The sequence below is a fragment of the Aythya fuligula genome, chromosome 10 (assembly GCF_009819795.1).
Source record: "Aythya fuligula isolate bAytFul2 chromosome 10, bAytFul2.pri, whole genome shotgun sequence".
Classification (NCBI taxonomy): domain Eukaryota; kingdom Metazoa; phylum Chordata; class Aves; order Anseriformes; family Anatidae; genus Aythya; species Aythya fuligula.
This window is the reverse complement of record NC_045568.1, coordinates 18,620,934-18,639,931: the sequence shown is the minus strand read 5'-3', so window position 1 is coordinate 18,639,931 and position 18,998 is coordinate 18,620,934. Positions and strand designations below refer to the sequence as shown.

At 40.1% G+C, this 18,998-nt stretch overlaps 1 protein-coding gene and 1 long non-coding RNA gene across 2 annotated transcripts in view; one reads left to right on the top strand and one right to left on the bottom strand.

Moving 5' to 3' along the window:
- Positions 1-9,093, top strand: part of LOC116492896 (contactin-3-like) — a 96,936-nt gene extending 87,843 nt beyond the window's left edge. Inside the window, exons 13-21 of the mRNA XM_032193887.1 lie at positions 392-550; positions 632-781; positions 1,500-1,570; positions 2,440-2,674; positions 2,822-2,937; positions 3,617-3,803; positions 6,306-6,418; positions 8,217-8,385; positions 8,954-9,093. Coding sequence (XP_032049778.1) covers positions 392-550; positions 632-781; positions 1,500-1,570; positions 2,440-2,674; positions 2,822-2,937; positions 3,617-3,803; positions 6,306-6,418; positions 8,217-8,385; positions 8,954-9,054 — 1,301 coding nt within the window. The 3' untranslated portion in view covers positions 9,055-9,093. The remainder of the gene's footprint in view (positions 1-391; positions 551-631; positions 782-1,499; positions 1,571-2,439; positions 2,675-2,821; positions 2,938-3,616; positions 3,804-6,305; positions 6,419-8,216; positions 8,386-8,953) is intronic.
- Positions 2,548-7,068, bottom strand: LOC116492897. Its single transcript, XR_004253687.1, has 4 exons — positions 6,805-7,068; positions 5,648-5,772; positions 2,782-3,001; positions 2,548-2,612 (listed from the first exon to the last, which is right to left on the bottom strand). It is a non-coding gene; the product is annotated as an uncharacterized LOC116492897 (long non-coding RNA).
- Positions 9,094-18,998: the final 9,905 nt, after the last annotated feature.

The window sequence follows — 18,998 nt, the reverse complement described above, 5'->3', positions numbered from 1 at the left end:
CATCATACACTAAAACAGCTGTAGATAACAAATTGGCAGACTGCAGAGATGTAATAGTAGATTAAAAGAGGGTATCAAGGACCAAAGTAAAAGACAGACAACGTGGAAAGGTACAGAAATCATGTTGAATAAAGGTACTTGAACTAAAACAAAACCCTGTCACCTGTAAAGTAGTTTAGGGTTACTATTTCAGAATTATTTTATCAGATGCAAGTTTAGTGAATATTAAAAACAAAATATATATATATATATGTATATATATTCTTATTCCAAGCTAAATTGTTTTCTTCCTTGCACAGTATTCAATACAACGGGAATCCATACTGAGATTTTAGGGATTTTCAGGGTACTGGTTTTACAAAATACCTTCTCTTTTTCAATCTTATCCTAGGCTCACCTGGGCCCCCTGAACATGTGAAAGTGGATGAAATAACTGATACCACAGCTCAGATCTCCTGGCAAGAAGGCACAGATAATCACAGCCCAGTAACCACGTACACCATACAAGCAAGAACACCTTTTTCAGTTGGCTGGCAGCGAGTTACAACAGGTAAAACACAATTCTTGTTACAAGTTCTATTGGAATATGTTTGACTAGGGGACATCATGGTTCTTTTTCTCTTTTTAATAGTTCCAGATGTGATTGATGGAAAAACATTCACAACCACAGTGGTGGATTTAAATCCTTGGGTTGAATATGAATTTCGTGTAGTTGCCAGTAACAAAATAGGAGGTGGAGAGCCTAGTTTACCCTCAGAAAAAGTAAGAACCGAAGAGGCAGGTTAGTGGGTTCTTTTATTTGTTTTTAATTCAAGAATTGTAAATATATTCCCCCAAAAAATCATATCCTCGGCTCACTGCAAACAGGCTTGGCATTGCCATCAAATATAAAAGTCTGTAACTAGTTTGTTGATGATTTTTCCATTTAGCTGTGGGACAGTTTGTGTTGCATTACACATAACATTTAAATACATTTCAACTGTATTTAGTATGCCAAAAGCTGTCTGTTTAGTTAGTGCTGCAGAATATAAAAATGTTAATGGATAGGAAGAGGTGAATTTTGACTACTTTTCCCCTTCCCAGTGTTTGGTCAGTGTATACCTTCCATGTAATAAGCATGTAGCTCAGAACACATCAATTAAAGCTCCCAGTGGTATTTGGAATAAGGCCATTGCCTGATATATCTGCATGAGTTAACTCTGTTGAAAATCTGAAGTATGCCAGAAGTTCATAAACATTAAAGCAGATATGGCATATAATACGTGAGGTTCTAAAAACATTGAGAAAAATACCTGTCCGCCCAAAGGAGGTTAAAAGCCAGCTGAATGAAGGGGCTGGCCCTTTCCAGGACATGCTCATGCTGGTTCAAAAGCACTTGCCTAGATTTGCAAAAGAAATAGGAAAACTGCTGGGTTAGCTTCAAAGAATGAGGTTAACATTATAAGATGTCACCTCGTCTATCTATACTGCACAGACAGCTGTACGTTTCTTTTTCACAGTTCCTGAAATTCCCCCATCTGAAGTCAGTGGGGGAGGCGGCAGCAGGTCTGAACTGGTCATAACATGGGATGTAAGTTTTCTGGCAAGCAATTTTCTTCACAGAATGGTTGTTTTCATTCAAACTGTTCTTAAAAGATGAGTTTTCCTGGCTGCAGCAGCTTCTCATCTAGGATGTATATGTGCTTGGTAACATTCTGCTATGTGAGCTATGCACGTTTGCCTTCCCTCCTTCGCTTGTTACTGTGCTAGACTGCGATCAGTAGGAACTTTAGTTATTGTCTAAGGTGATTGCTTCTGTTCTCAAACAATTGTTGGGCTGGGAAATGGGCGTTGCTCAAAGGTGGAGCCAAAGCATTGTGCTGGTCAGTGCAACTTTACAGTCTGTGCTTTGTTACCATTAACTGTGAATGCATGTGCTAACCCATACAAAGAATCAGTTACTACTTTAAGTTACGTATCCCATTTCTAATGAGTTAAAAAATGTTAACATACTATTATGTACTAATATTGATGACTCCCTGTGGTTACTTAATCATAATCACATTGGGGGAAGGTATAAGCCACAGTACAAAGGTAGTATTGGATTCTCCAACAATTGACTAAACAGTTAATTTTTTTGAACTATGAATTTTGGCTAGAAATTAAAAATAAGTGTTTGCTGAATGGTGCCTTAAAACTAAGCACTTAGTGGAAAATGAGGCATATACCTGAGATGTATGAACTTCTCTTGAAGTGCAAGCATTACAATAGGTTCAAAAGAAAGTGTTTCACTCTACTGTACCAGAGTTGATTTGTTGATGGAATGATCCCAAATGTAGTACCAGAACCTGTTTACAACCTTGTGCATTAGCATGGTGGCACTTTCCTTCTGCAAAGCTTTTCCAGTGCTGTATGTAACGTCACAGACCAGACTTCTGTCACTGTTTCCTTTTCTCACAGCCCATCCCTGAAGAGTTACAAAATGGAGAAGGATTTGGATATGTTGTCGCTTTCCGTCCCTTTGGCACCACAACATGGATACAGACTGTAGTCACCTCTCCTGACACACCCAGATACGTCTTTAGGAACGAAAGCATCTTGCCCTTTTCACCGTATGAAGTCAAAGTTGGGGTCTATAACAACAAAGGAGAAGGGCCGTTTAGTTCAGTAACCACAGTTTTTTCAGCTGAAGAAGGTATGTGGTTCTCTCCAGCTATTTAACAAGCATTGGTTCATTAGAGAACATAGCAACAATTGATACAACTAAGATTAACTAGAATGTAAACATATTTGCACCATTACCAATGTTGCTGATCTCTCGTGTTTTGATTTCCCATTACAGAGCCTACTGTAGCTCCTGCTGGCGTATCAGCCACTAGCCTGTCCTCCTCAGCCATCGAAGTCTCCTGGACAGCCATTCCCTGGAAGATGAGTAGTGGAAGGCTACTGGGTTATGAGGTAAATTCATTTAAAATACATGAAGTCCTGAGTTCAGCCCAATCACTGTTCAGAAATCAAGGATCTGTTAAAAAAAAAAAAAAGTTTTTCAATTGCTTTTATGAAAAATAACAAAAATAAAAAAAAATCAGAGCAAACAGCTACTGGTTTAGAGTATTAGACTCTAGTAATGCCTAATTTACAGAAGATTACCACCTGTCTTGCTGCCTCTCTGCCCCCACTTTCACCCAGAAAAAGGATATTTTCTTCTAAGCATCTTTGAAAATGAATACAGAATGAAATTGTTTTGCCTTCTATGATGAGTCATGTGTTTAACAGTATTTTCAAACTGACATTTTTTCAGAATTGCATTTATTTTTGTAGAAACTATTTTGCAAGATACAGTTTTCTGAGTTTAATTTGTTTATTTCAAGATGAAGTAATGATTTTCCTCTGGTTGTCATTTTTTAATTCAAGCAACATTTAATATTTCAGTTTCTTTTTTTCTACAGTCAAAAGAGCAGCAAGCGTGAAAGGCAGATGGATAAGAAGAATTTTGTTTACATATTTTTGAAACTTTTAAGTATTTCTACCTTTTTCAGCTGAGAAAAAAATGCACCTAAAGGAGTCAAATGCAATGCTGTAGATAAAAACTCCATTCCGTTCAACATTTTAAATAGTTTTGTTTTGTATCTACTAGGTTAGATACTGGAATAATGGTGGAAAAGAAGAATCTTCAAACAGAGTGAAAGCTGCAGGGAATGAGACATCAATAAGAATAACAGGTTTGAAGAGCAACTTGGCATACTACACAGCTGTCCGTGCTTATAACAGTGCTGGAGCGGGTCCCTTTAGTGCCACAGTAAATGCTACCACAAAAAAGACACGTAAGTATTTCAAATGTATGGTGGAGAGAGGCATAATGGGATGTTAGCATTTGCAGGCAAATGAAGAATAGACACATTACTGGGAATCACGGTACACAAAAATGACTTACATTTTCATACAGACCATAAGAGTTACACAAGTAAGTCAAGCATAGATCTTCTATTTTCTAACCTCTGCTACTTTAGCACAATAGTAAGTAAAACTCAGCTATACCAGTAGAGCTGAAATAAGACACATAATTTTTTTGTATAAAACCTTTATATTCTTCTAGTGGCTGGAAGAATTTAATATTAAAAAAAAAAAAAAAAAAAAGGAAAGAATAAACAGTGACTTGTTGAATTTGCCAGGGTTTTATAACATATTTATAAGTTCTCTACGGTATGACTTTTGCAGCGTAATGATCCTCATACAATTCATGCAAAACAACCATTCACATCCATTGTTTCCCCTTTAAGAAGTAAGTTACACAAGAAGCCACTTTTCTATTAAAAAGGAGAAATGAAGCTGGAGAACAGATTGTGAAAGGCTGCACTAATTTTTCTACAAATGAGATGTGTTTGGTATGCTCTTGCATTGTAATACAACTAACTCAAAATCAGTCATCAACTTTGACATATTTCTTCCAGATTCACAAGAATGTACAATTAAATCTGTATAAAAGGTCAAATTCCCTGGTATAATTACTCATGTCTTTCTACTAAAAGTAGTTGTATCATCGATGTTATGAAATAATACATTCATAATAATAATAATTTTAGATGTAGAAATAAGTGTCACTGTCTATCAGCAATGACTAAAACAACTCAGATTAACTGGAAGATCTGCCTGAGTTTATAAGGTAAGATGTTACAATTATTTAATATTATTTAATATATAGGTCTTAAAATACAACAAGATCTTCTGCCATTGCAACATAATGTTCTGTCCATCAGCTGTAATTAAGAGAAATATTAGTGTGGATGACTAACTTTAAGCATCCAAGGAGTCTTACAGAAATCCATGTCACTATTTGCATACTTAGTACTAGACATGTAATTGCAATAGTTACAATAATAGTTTGGAATTTGGAATTATCTATTACACATTAAGTTCTCTTCTGAACACCAAAGATTATTGGAGATTTGCGTAGCTGAAGCAGATTGGAGCCCTCTGAATCACTTCTATAAGTCAAGTGGCAGATAGAGGCTTACAGTTTTTATATATAATTACTCTTCATTTTTTCAGATGACATTAATACTTAGTTTTGGATTTAAGAGTGTGACTCATTTCTTCTCAAATTCAGCATTAATGTCTGAGTGTGTAAACTATTTATCTATGCTATAATACTCAAATCTCAGGAGTAAAACAATTTCCTCTTAAGTTTACACAAATTGACTAGTAGTGCATCAGGTTGAATCCTATTTAGTATTTAGAATGAGGCAAATAATGCAGAAAAGAAAAAAAAAAAAAGATCTTTGAACAGTTGTTTGACTTTAATTCTTGTAACTTTTAGTCGTACATTTTGTCCATGTAGTGCTGAGCAGTATAATCAGGTGGGTTTTTATCTGATGGCTAATGGAGCTATTTGTGCAAAAGAGTTTAAAAATAAAGGGAAGAACTAAAAACACAAGCATGAGCACATGCACAAGACTATATAAAACCACTGTTAGTTTTTAATACTGGATGTCTTCAGCATCAAAGCTTAGAGCAGTCCACCTAAGCAGCAGTTGCCTCCACTAGGTGACAGCAACAGTAAATTGTTTTTCTTAACACATTTAGAAAAGATTTTAATAGTTGAGTGGTTCACTACATGACCCATTTTCTGAGAAGCCAACTTGAGGCATCTGAAGAGGTTTGTACTTACCTTCACCTTTCATGACAGTTTCAAGATGTATTGAAGTATACAGCTAAAAGCGTACTTCTCCTAGGTTGTTAATGATCAATAAAACCAAAACGTTGCTTGGCCCACTATTGTTCCACCTGGAATTACTGAAATGGTACAGACTGCATTTCAAAATCTTGTCTCAAGTTAACAACAAAAAGAAATCTGTCACGTATTTGTACATTACAAACATGTTTAAGGAAATCAGCATAGCATATAGGTTAGTATATTCACCAAGACTAAATTTGCCTAAAATTTTATTGTGAAGTATTTGCTTATTCTTTAAAACATACTAACAATAGATATTGTCTATTATCATCATTGGCCCGTCTCATTAGAGTATGTTCTAACTGATCACACGTCTTAGACAAATGCTTTTGTTTGACAACATTTAATGAAAGACCATCAACAGATAATACAACTTCAGAAATAACATTTATGTGCCATTCTATTTCTCTTTCCTTCTGTTTTTTCAATTTAGTCTCTGAACCATAAAGTGTACAAATGACGAGGCTGTATTTGAGTTGCTTTTACATCCGACATGTAATGACAGTCAATTACCTGAGCTATTATTTCCTACTGTAGAATAAATCACTAATGCCAATTAAATTAAAGTCATGCTTTTATTATGTATTCAAAGCACCCAGTCAACCACCAGGAAATATCGTGTGGAATGTTACTGACTCCAGAGTAATCCTCAACTGGGAAGAAGTAAGAGCCATGGAGAACGAGTCTGAAGTGACTGGGTATAAGGTAAGCAAAAAGACCACCACCAGAGTATCTGAAAGCAATCCACACTTCTTTATCTTGTTTGTTTGGAAGGCAGTAAGTTTAAAAGATGCGTATTTCAGTACCGTCTCCTTTTTCTAGATTTTAATCATATCCTAACGATGTCTCACAAACCATAGGCCTTTTACCATTAATGGTCCATTAATGCTTTCCATTGCTGGCCAACTAGAATTATTAGTACTGTATATCAAACTGATGTACTTCTCATATTACTAAACCTTTTTCTTCTTACCTACTGTGAGACATGCTCATTGTCTTCACAGAAACTACATCACCACATTTATTCCAAAGCTGATCAGTGCACAAATGTACAAGTATTTAAATATGACATGTGTCTTAAGTATACTTACGAGAATTGCTGAGGATATTCTTGATGATCAGTGTAGAGATGTATCCCACATGATACATACCTGTATAAAAGAGTTATTTGAAGATCTGACTATTCAATGTTCTCAGTTCTATTGGCAAGAAATACATATTTAAAGTTTACTTAGCTTTATCTAGCACAGAAGGTAGCTGAACTAAAACCATCCAACGTACAGTTGCATCCTCTGACTCCCACAGCACTTCCAGGTCTCCCCATTGAAAGCATTGCTAAATACATAACAATAAGCTGAATTTTGATAATGCTGGTTAATTTTACCCAAGTAAAGCATTTAGGGGTGTCATCTCTATCCCCGAAAGCCAGGACACTGCAGTTAACAGAAATCTGGTTTGTCAAGCAGAGAACATCCAACAAATGACCTTGAAAGCACAAGAGCAGCCGTAGCGCAGGCGTCGAGCAAGCCAGCCATATGGTTGTGTCCCTCAGAGCTTTTTTCAGCAAAGCACGACATTAGGGAATATGTCCCAAGAGTGGTGGCATGTAGCACAGAGCTGGGAAGGTTCTGAGAGACTGCTGTAATTTAGATGAATACAAGGTTTGGTGGCAGGTTATCATGTATATAATTCCAGTGGCTTTGCATTTTCTGCTGTCCACTACTACTGCCATTATTCTGGGAGAGTTTGGATTGCCTTTTTTTGAGTTTTGCACCGCAGTGAGAAACTCCCAGGCTTACCTGATTGTCAAGTTTGTGAAGCTCTGCCAGGGAAATGTGCTGGATGTGTATGTTCTTAGGGATATAACTGCTGGATCACATCCTTGTCCTTAGGCGGACCAACGGCAGTAGGGGTTCTTTTGGCTCATCAGGCCTACAGACCAGCAGAGAGGCTGTTGTTGCCCTTAAATCCCTCGTCCGATCATACTTCAGTAGAGAGGACTTGACCCTTAGATGTAGCTCCTGTTGTTTGAGACATAGCACATCGTATGAAGTTAAGTTTCATGGCAATAATTAATCAGTGCTTGCAGAACATCTTCCAACATGGTCTGTAATTTTCACATTCTGACTTGTTATCTCCTTCCTCATACTTTGTGGTGGCTTAAGTAGTTGATCTAGATAATGACGTATTCCAAATGGTGGAGTAATTTATAGAACAATACGTTATTAAGATACTCAACAGAATATATTATTCATTATTATTATACATTGTGCCATTTTAGATTAAGGTTGGAATAAAAGCCCTTGTTTCATGTTACCTTCTTTCACTACTTCTCTAGATACTGAATACAATTCTGCTCTTTAATATTAGCCAAAAATTAGACCTTTTTTAAAGACCTAAAACCTTGTTTTCAAGAAACGTTAATAAAAATTGCATGGCAGGTGCTACTGGAAGAAATAACCCACTACAGCTTTGCAAAAGATGCTGTTTGTTTTTGTTGCAGGTTTTGTACAGGACAAGCAGTCAGACCAATATGAACGTGCTGAACACAGACAAGACAACAGCTGAAATTCTGCTCCAGCTTAATGACGATTACATTATAGAAGTAAGGGCAACAACTGATGGTGGAGATGGTACTAGCAGCGATCAGATCCTGATTCCCAGACTAGCAAGTATGTTGAAGCTGAATCACTGTTGTTTTGTCACGTGCTTATGTCCTCAGATATCAGAACCTGCTTTATACCAGCCACAGTACAAAGAGACTGCCTCTGCCTTAGCGTAGTGAAGCATTACTAACCTTGCAGCTGACACTAAGCAGTTGTCACAGCTTATCTTTATAGGAATTGAGTCCTTATTGATAGGAGGAAAAAAAATAAAGCCTGTATATTGTATGATAATAAAGTCATAAAAAGAAAAGCAATTAACAATCTTCATGCCCTTATGCATGACAAACTTCATTCTATTGAATTGGTAAATTACCATGTAAATTGGTATTAAAAAACACTATTTTAAAAATGTTTCTCTTTTTTTATTATTATCTGGAAAGTAAAGACTATTCATATAGTCTCAGCATCTTGAAATGCATTTTTATAGCTTAAAATATATATTTTTTTTAATTTTCATTGCTTATCAAAAATATAAATTTACAGTAATTTTTGTTTAATATCTAATAAGAGTAGTAATTTTATACAGCAGATACTCATGCTTTCATTTAATCCTTACCTTTTTCATTTGTCACAGGTATGGACGCAAGAGGTTCTGGTCCACCAGTCTTGAATATATTCAGTCTCTCCGGCTTCTTACCAACAATATTTTACTTGACTCTTAATTCAGTGTTGTGATGATGCATTTTCATTTGCTGAGAAAAAAAAAAAAAAAAAAAAAAAATAATAAGTTATTACAGAAAAGTGCTTTTTTTAAAAAAAAATGCAGTGGTTAATGCATGTTTTTCTTCTGACGTGTTTTTAAATTCTTTATATTTCACTGTAGGATGAAGTAAAAATATCATGTAAAGTTTAGCAAATCCTTTAAAAAGGAATCTAAAATGCCTTAATACTTGAACCAAAGGAGTTTACATACTACATACTTCAGATACAATGTAAAAGAGAGGGTGAAAGCAATGGCACTGTGATCACCTACAAGGACGAGCTTAGTTCTATGAGAAATTCCATTTTTGCAATGACAATGAATTGTTGTTTTGAGTACGTTCCGTATTGTTATGATAACACCATTGTACAAATGAAAGATGAGATCAGAGACATACCTTCAGTCAGAATAGAACACGTCAACCAACCGGCAGTTCTTAAGACAGTGTCGTAATCCAGTCGGATCTGTTTGCTTGCTGCCCTTTATACAGGTTATTCTAAATCTAGCAAGAAATCAAAGCTAGAAGGTAGAGAAAAGTCACCGTATGAATGTTAGTTTTGCACAGTCCATGTTGAGGTGTCCAAGAGGCAGGGCTTCCACTACTACTCATAAGAAATTATCTCACAGCCACGTTTCAAAGAAGGCTCTCTGTTTTATCACAGTGCATGTTTATGTACCCTTCAAGCACCTGACCCTCCTCTTAATCAATAGACTTCTAAGTTAATTTCCTTGCATCTCCACCTTATATTTTGTAACCAGGTTCCTTCTTCATAACCAAGTTCTCCCACCTTCAGGATTGCTCTAATTGCCCTTCTCTGAACTCCTGTCACTGCGTTTTGCTAACAGAAGTGCCCATGTCTAAGCATTACTGAAATGCAGTTGCACCATGGCCTTACCGAAAGGGACTATTACCACCTCCCTACCTTGTGATGTGGTGCTTCCCAATATGCAGCCCAAAATTATCTTGCTCTTTTGTCTACCACACTGCAATGTAAACTCATCCTTAATTCAGCGTTTGCTGTTACATTCGTAACTCTCCTTCCAGCTGCTCTTTAACCAGTTCAAAGTATTTCACCTGGTCTGGCACTCTAATGCACCCATTACTATCGTATAATTCTAGTAAGTTTATGGCAATAGTATAATTTATAATACAAAAAATACACAAAGACACTTCAAGCTTGATATTACAGAGAAATCTATGCTTTCTTTCATAGCAATATATTAAAGATACATTAAACCTGGTACATTGGACTTTAACAGTTGTGAATTTAGACCAAGTCAGCCTTCTAGACACCTTTTAAAGAGCTACCCACATCCATGGTAGAGCAAGTGTTCACATGACATAAAGCATATCCTTTTAAAGAGGTTCATTTCTATCTCACAGTATTATTACAACACACAGAAATATAAAGAGAGAGAACCAGGATTAATGAAACCATGATAGCACTGTAGAAATACCTTGATATGCATTCAAATAGCAAATTACATTATTAGTATCACATCCATATGAAACTATGTGCTAACTGTTGAGGTAAGCAAGATCTGTATATACTGTACATATGTGGTTATAAATGGCTAGTTGCTTTTCAATGTGGCTAACCAGTGATGTTTTCGGACACTTGCAAACGGGGGGAGGGGGGAAATGGAGAAGAGATGTTACTAGTAAGTATATAGTTATGTTTCATGCAACAAAGGGTGAATCTTTCTATTCTTGTTTCACAGAATTCTATTTCACATTCCTGTGTTGCCATTCTCATGCTATTACATTGTATTATTTAATTTCTAGTTATATATCTCCATGAGATATGTACCAAGTACTTTGTTTCATATTGAAAAGTTTGAAATTTATCCTTAAACTTCCAGTCGTGTGTGTATCCTATGGTTATCTGTATGCATTTTTTCTATTATTCTAATAAAATATTTATTACATTGAGGGATACAAGACTATTTCAAAGTATTACTGCCTGTCCGCATTATGTATTTGCACACATGGGGATTTACCACAACTAAAGTCCTCAGCCTACATTCTTGATATTCCTGCTAACTGGCCCTTCCTGGCAGGACAGGAGTGGTTTCCCTCGTGGTAGCTCTGCTGCCATAAAGCTAAAATCCTCACCTATACCCAGGCCTGCGCCCACATCTCTCCCCGGAGGAGTCGTGCCCAGAGTCAGGGATGCAAGGTCCAGCTCCAGGTGCTGAGCTCCCCGTGCCCATAGGTTTGCAGCACAGCAGACAAAAAGCCGCCTTGCCTTCCCTGGCTTGCTCTCCCATCTATCCAATTAGGCTGTTTCCTCTCCTCTGAGATGAAATAAAATGTAATTATATTAAAGAAGAGTTGGTTCTTTTTAATAATTTATGTTGTATATCACTATTTATCATTAAATTCCACGGCCTGTTTTCCCCCTGCAAATTGCCTATTCCTCAAGTACTGCAATTTCCCATAAAGCTGGTGACTTTCTAGCACTAAAACCTGCTCTGTGGAAACATGGGTAGAACAGAAACCATATTTTAAGTTTTCAGAGCATGGAGTACATGGCTTGTACCTAACCTACATAATGGGGAGCTGATCCAAATGCTGCAGTAAAGGCTAATAATAATCCTGATGTGTTTCTAAGTATATATGCACGAGGCAAGACTAAAGCCCATTTTCTTGAGTAAAGCAGGTTTTCTTTTTCAGATGACTGTAGGTGGACATGTGCCTTGCTCCCTATTTCACCCCGTATTCAGATTAGTCTTCCTATAAATTGACCTCTGTTTCTTCCTAAGCTCATTTCAGTTCAGTTTTAATGTTTATTTGCTATAATAAGACTGACTTAATACCCCAGGGAGAGTTGGAAAAAAATAAGTTACTACTGGGAAGGTGTTGGAGGAAAACATGGAGAATCATCAAAGGCTAATGTGCATTCCCAAAGCCAGCTTACCTTTCGCAGGCTTTTCCGGAGCAGTTTCTGTCACTAAACAAATTTAGGAATTCAGTCCTGAAAAAAAAGAAAAAGGGAAATAATGTAGCTGTATTCCTCCAAACTGCTTAATAACTCTCAAAACTAGCAAACAGCAAAGCCAAAAGCTAACGTGAGGCAGAGGGGGAGCAGGGGCTGAAAGGAGGAGGCTGCCCCTAGAAGGATGAGCCTGGCCTTCCTCTGGTCCCTGCAACACCTACAATTGGAGGCAGGGACACGAGGATGCTGAGAGGGTGCTGAGCACCCACAGCACCATCAGCACAGCACGCTCAGCGTCGCTGCAGGAGCGCCACCAGCCCCATACGTGCACGTGAGGCAGGCTGGAACCATCCCCAGCTCGAAGCCCTTTGTGGAGGTGGTGTGAGCCCTGTGGTTTGGGATGTGGAGGTCTGGTACGTGAGGGATGTGGGGGGTTGGTTTAGGCATGGATTTAAAGTTACTCGCCCTGCCCTGCTATTCCCCCAAGACTTGCTTTATAAACGGTTTCTCATGCCATCCAATTTTTTTTCCATTTTCCCTGGCACACACTTATACGAGGGGAACTGATGTCTCCTGTGACTGAAATCCAAATTTCTCTAAGAATTAAAAAAGCCTTTTTCTTTGGACAGTTTACTCCATCAGATATGTTGTGAAAAGGCAGAATCCCCTCTGAATACAAAATGAGTTAAAAACTAATATCACTTTAGCCCTAAGAAATATTGGAGATCTCCATTTTCTACTTAATTTGCCTTTCACCGGTGGATTGCAGACGTGGGCAGTGCCTGTCAGGTTATATATGTTATATCTTAATAACAGGCAATAAAGCAAGCTGTCCTGCATGAGGGAACGCATTAATCTGACAGCTTTCTGTCTGAAATAAATAACAATGGAATATTGTGAAAATAAAATGAGTTTGTAAACAGCCACTCTCTCTCTTAGGAAAAACAACCTCCTTGATTGTTTTATGCTAATGCTTTGAACTTCTAGAAAGCAATAAAAAAGGATATGTTTAGCAGAGATATAACTGAGTGTACATTATTGTTCTTTTATCAAGCCTGTTTGATAAAAAGCGACACTACTTTTCTTTAAATCTGATGCATGTATAGTACACGCTCCAAAATGGGGGGAGGAAAAAAAAGACAGTACGCCACTTACTATATCTCTAGCCATCGGTTTTAACCTCTTAGAAAAGAGCTTTTGTGTGAAGACCTTTCATATTTGCCTTCCTAGCACGCACACAGCTTGGGTTTCACTGGGAAGCAGGATGTACAGCCTATAACGAAGGAATGGGCATTTTCCTTTTTCCAACCTTAAACCTTTTTCAGCAGCCTCAGCAGGGAGAGAAGGGAAGCTGCGGGCACCCAGCTGAGCCCTGAGCCTGTCCCCATCACCCACGGGCGCTGTACCTCCCCCAGAAGTGCTGTTGGTGTCTCACCTTCGGCGTGGAGGTGCTTCCCAAAGCCAGCTGAGGCGTTTGGTGGGAGAAGTCTCTTTACCATCAGCAGGACCGGTCACTACCACGCCGTCAGGGCACTGGCTGCAGGACGAGGAGATGCAAACAGACGGGGCGTTGGCAGCCCTCCCAAAGAGCGGGCAGCTCCCTGGGCAGAGGACATGCAGCTTTAGCTACCAGATACATACTCCCATCCCATTCAACGCCATGCCACAGAGTCTGCCATGGCAGCTACTGGAACTCCAACCATGCTCCCTGTTTGGTCTTGAACTCTCTGTTCTGAGGCTTTTCAGTTTGCACATGAGAGTGTTTCAGGGATGCGTAAGGCCTTCATGTGCATTTTTCCTTTGTTTTTTTTTCCTATCTCCAAGGGTCAAGAAAACTTCATATATTCATTTGGCATTAAATTTTGGTACTAGGTATCTTCTCTTGAGCTCTCTGCTGATCTTTTTTAGGTCAAGAAGTGTCTTTGAAAGTCTCTCTCTTTTTCTTTTTTAACAGACAAGTGTTGGAGATAACACCAGTAACTCTGGGCATAGGAGCATTATGTAGCATCGCTCAGACACTTTCTTTCCAATGTACCTAAGACTACTTTCTTACCCTTTAAGAACATAATTAGTCCCTTGAGGTCTGGACCATGCCTGCTTCTGTGCTGTGCTCTTCATGCCATCCTGGCGATTAATTCCCCCTCGGATGGCAGAACGTCAAGGCATTGCAAATGCTGAAAAGGGAAGAATCAAAAGCATCCCATTAGGAGCCTATGCAACCTCAAAATGTTCATTAATTCAGCCAATGACAATTTAAAGTCAAAGCAACTCCTGTGACAGGGGAACATCCCAGAACTGTTTATCAGGAAGGAGCCCCCTTTGAGAGAGCCCGGCTCACTGCTGCCTGCCTCCTGGCCCCACACGGCTCACAGGACCTAGAGGAGGGAAGCAGAGCCTCCAGTGCCAGCCGAACCCCTCCAGCAGCACAGGCAAGGGGTTGCAGTCCCTCAGTCAAAGGTTTGACCAAGAACCAGCGACCAAACCATTACAAAACTGCAGACAGGGCTCCACCTTAATGCTTCCTTTGAAGGAAGGTGAAGGCAGCCGTGCTGCGGAGCGACTCCCCACTCTTCCCAAGCACTTCCCACAGCATCCTCCCCGCTCAGGGACCTCGCCAATCTCCCTGCTGGGTTCGCAGAGTTACAGCAGAGTGGGGCCAAGGTCTGCGCGGTGCGACAGGCACTTCAAGGCATGCACAGGGACTTATTTTTAGGCACTCTGCGCCAGCTGCTCTGCAGTCGTTGGTAGAAGCTCAGATTCATTTTTGCCATCCCCAAGGAAAGCGCAGTGAATGCTCCCCCGAGACCAGAGCACCTCCGTGTGCTCCCCGTGCCCACTCATTCAGCACGAACACCGAGAGCTGGGCGATGCTGCGGGGCCGCGTAGCAGGGAAAGTGTTCAGCAGCACAGCTCTCCCCAGTGATTTCGTTTTAGGGGATCTTTCCCTTTTATGCTGGCACACAAGCAATGACCTGTTACATCAGCTTGAGACATAAAAAGAAACGAGGCACAGAAAATAAGGGAAAACCCTCTCTTTCATGCCCTTTATGATACAAACAATACATCATTTTCCCAGCTGAGGACCTGAAAAGGAGCCTATCAAAAAGAACATATGTTTAACAAGGATCTCTCTCATTAGCAATCCGAGAAGGGCCACGGTTAAAGCAGACAAATAATTTAATTTTTGTCACAGTTTCTAACGTTGCCACCAAACTGAGGCAGAGTTACACTTGTCACAACACTCATTATCTATGTGAGCACCAGAGCTCTCAGCTGATTGAATGAGCTCTGCAGCAAGAACAGATTATTTCATCAGCTGCATCTGATTGTCATTAGTTTTTGGATACAGGATGTAAATTGACTACAAAGACAGAAAATATGGCTTTCATACCTTTATGGAAGTTTCATGAGAGACAGAGAGGAAAACTCTTCTGCAGCAGCCAGAAGCTTCAGCTCACGTACTGAAAACCACTGTCTTGGGGTTTTGCGTTGCCTTGGAAACATGAAAAATAAAAATAATATTTAATTACTTATTTTCAAGCAACCATAGTATCCAGTGCTGGGGGCCAGATCCCAGACTAATGACACCCTTACCCCACTTTCAGAAGATTTGTCTGACCTGCCCTTCTAAACAAAGGAGGGACCAAGAACAAATCTCAACCAAGTTTCACTTGTGCTTGCATTTCCAGAAGATTTATCAGAAGTTTTTCACAGGATCCCCATGAGCACCCCCCTCAGCCAAGAAGAGACCACCATGGTTCCTGTTACTCCTGAGGACAGCACCCGCACGTGCGGGGGCTGCTGTCGAGCTCTGAGGATCAGCAGCCAGCCTGGGAACATCACCCACACCAGTGGGACGGGAAGGCTTTGGGCAGATGCTTGCAGAGGTTCCTTCTTGCCTTCACATCCATGACTTTGTCAACATTGGCATTGCTTGTTTCTGAAAATATGCCCTCTTCCTTCAAGGAGACAGCAGCAGCTGGCCTGGTAAACATCCATGCAAACACCCGGACACGACCTATCTGCATAAACCCCACAGACACAACTTTACCCAGGCAGCAGACCACGGAACCACTCCTGGTCACTGGTCCAGAAGCAGGACTCCAGCACCGCTTCCAGCACTACATGAACATGGCAACTGCTATTTTTACATCTGGTCCCAAGCTATTTTAAGCAAAAATTTGCTTAAAAAAACACCTCAAGGCAACCTCATCCTTTAGTTAGCCATTCATCTCTAAACAAGCTGTTACATGGGTAGCGTTAAGTTTGCTTTCTTTTCTCCAGTTTTCCTCAGGAACAACGCCATCAGCAATCTCCACGAATCTCTTTTGGCTCCTGAAGGTTAAACCAGCTCCAAGAAAACTGGATCAAAGGGAAAAACAACTTTATACTAGAAGCACAGAAGTATTTACATAACAGAAGATAAGCTCAAACTCCTCACATCTACCATACAGACATGCTTATGAGAAGTGTATAAAAATAGGCCATTTTCAATTTGATTGGGGAGGAGATGAGAAAATGCTTTTTATAGCTAATGTAAGAGAAGAAAGAGAAGGCTGGCAATCAGCACTGTTTGCAATGCATCTAATTGAAAAGTTCCAGCGTTTTCAGGATTTCCTGCCCGAAGGAGAACAATCTCTTGGAGCCATTCTCATGCACAAGAGAAAAAGAGAATAAAGCATCCTGCCGGAGCCTGGGGATAACGCTTCCTCAGAGAAGCAAACCCAGGATTGAGAGGAGCCCTGCTAAACAAGCTGGAGGTTCAAATGTCAGACAACAAACCTGCCTGCTGAGTGGGGAACGACTGCCAGAAACAAATGGATGCAGGCAGCACTTGGAAAGCAAGAAGAGAGCTGTATTTCAGCCTCTTCTGTGCTCCTCAGCTGTGACCACAAATTTCGGCAGTAGTCTCCTAATAGGACTGATTACAGAAATACAAGCTGATATAGGGTTGGTCATTGCAGAACTATAGTAAAAACGAGATAAAATAAATATTTTTTCATGACAGACATCCCAAGAAGTGCCCTGTTTTGGGCCAGCTCTGGTACATTCAGAATAATGGACAGCTCAACACACACATCGACATTTAGTCTAATGGCTTCATCATCTCTCCTTACAGACGTACTGGAACCAAACCCATAAACTCTTCGATATCAAACACCCACTTCTGCCTGCCCTCAGCAGGAGCAGAGCTACCCATTCTGTGGTTAATTAGCTATCATCTATAAAGCAATGGGAAAGGCCATGCTTTAATTTAGACCCATCTGGTAAAGGCTTTCTTGAAAAGATGAGACTTGTGTCATAGTTTGGAGCTATCAGAGCCAGAGGTTGCCCAGCAGAGGCCGTCTGTCACAGATAACTGCTGCCAGTCCTCCAGATTATCAATTAGGCCATAATGACTGTTTCCATGAAAAGGTGACTGAAGGGTCAGGAGCAGATCCCTCACACTGGCTGACCCGTGCCCTAGGAGCCTTGCAGTCGAACCTAAAAAAAGCCCATGTGCTGAGACTAGGGCTGGAACATACCCAGCACACACACACACACACAGAAAAAGAATTACAGAGAAATATTTCAGCCCACTCAAGGTGCAGAGCCCAGGGGTCTTCTCACTGTCTTTCTTTCAAGAAAATACCAGAATTTGTGGTTCTTTTTGTTGTGTTTTTGTTTTGTTTTTTTTGAGTTCGGGTAAGAAACAAGATGTTGGGCAGGTTCAGTTCCCTCCCCTGGCTCACATTTCTGATTTTCTTTAAGCCCTGTGTATCAGAGCCCTCCACATCTGGGATGAAAGCCCAGCTTCTAGAGATAAGATACCCTGATTTCTAGACCCAGGCTGTGCTACCCATGTGCTCTGTTACACGCAGCCCATGGCACGGCCACTACCACAACTTCATGACCTGATTACCACAAACCTCACCTCCCCAATTCTTGAAGGAGACCAAGACTTCAGCAGGACTCAGATCCGATTTTCTTCTCCTATTCTATGCAGTTTCGATTCATTTCCAAAGTGCTGTGTGCTCTATTCTCTGGTTACAGAGCAGCTGAAGTGCAGTCACTAAAGCGGCTTCTGTCTCGCTGCTCTTATCTGGGCAGCACAGGGCTGGGACCTGCTTGTAGGGAGACAAATTGCTTACATAATTTATGATGCCTCTTGTTGTCAAAATAACTAGACAAGCTTAAAAATATAAGCAGACACTGTTAAGAACAATACACTTAAAATGTTGAATTACACGGTAGCAGCACAGAATGGAAAAGAAGTGAAATTATAAGAGAATAAAAAAGCAAGGTGCTAGAGAAATGTCAAACCTTTCCTGTATTTCACCCATCAGTAAAACATCACATGTCACTTTAAAGACTGATGTTGATGTCCAGGTAGCCCAAGGGAGATAATTTGAAGTGCCAAGCAAACATGACTGTAGTAGTGGATGCTGGTGGTGTGTCACACGAGCATGTGTAACCTCTGGGGAACAGACTCACCAGCCAGCTGCTGGACCTGGGCATTTCAGGCATTTAACATGAGTGACACATGTAAAAGCTTTTGGACATCAGTTTATATGCACGGGATGCCTAAGTTGCGTGAGCACAGCAACTCGGAGGCAGAGAAAAGAGTTGCACAGAAGAACATGCCAGAAGGCCCCAGATCATCCCTGCTGGTGGAAGGAAAACCTTCCTCTGCACACCTACAGCAGGGCAGGACCCCAGCTCCCAACTTCAGATCCACTCCCTTACATGGATGAGAAGTAAAGTGCACACAGAAATCTGGCTTGCTGTTTTCTAAACACCTGAGAAGATGCTGAATGCCAAGTTTTGGATGGACATGACACATTTCGGAAATTAAAATACAAGTTTCATTTTTTTTAACCGTATCAGCTGGATTTCTATCTGTGGGAAACTTTTCCTCGGAGAGGCCCTTTTCATAGAAACAGCAGGGCAGGGAGCAGCAACAGCGTGAAAAGAGAGATCTTGAAAAGCAGAGACACTCT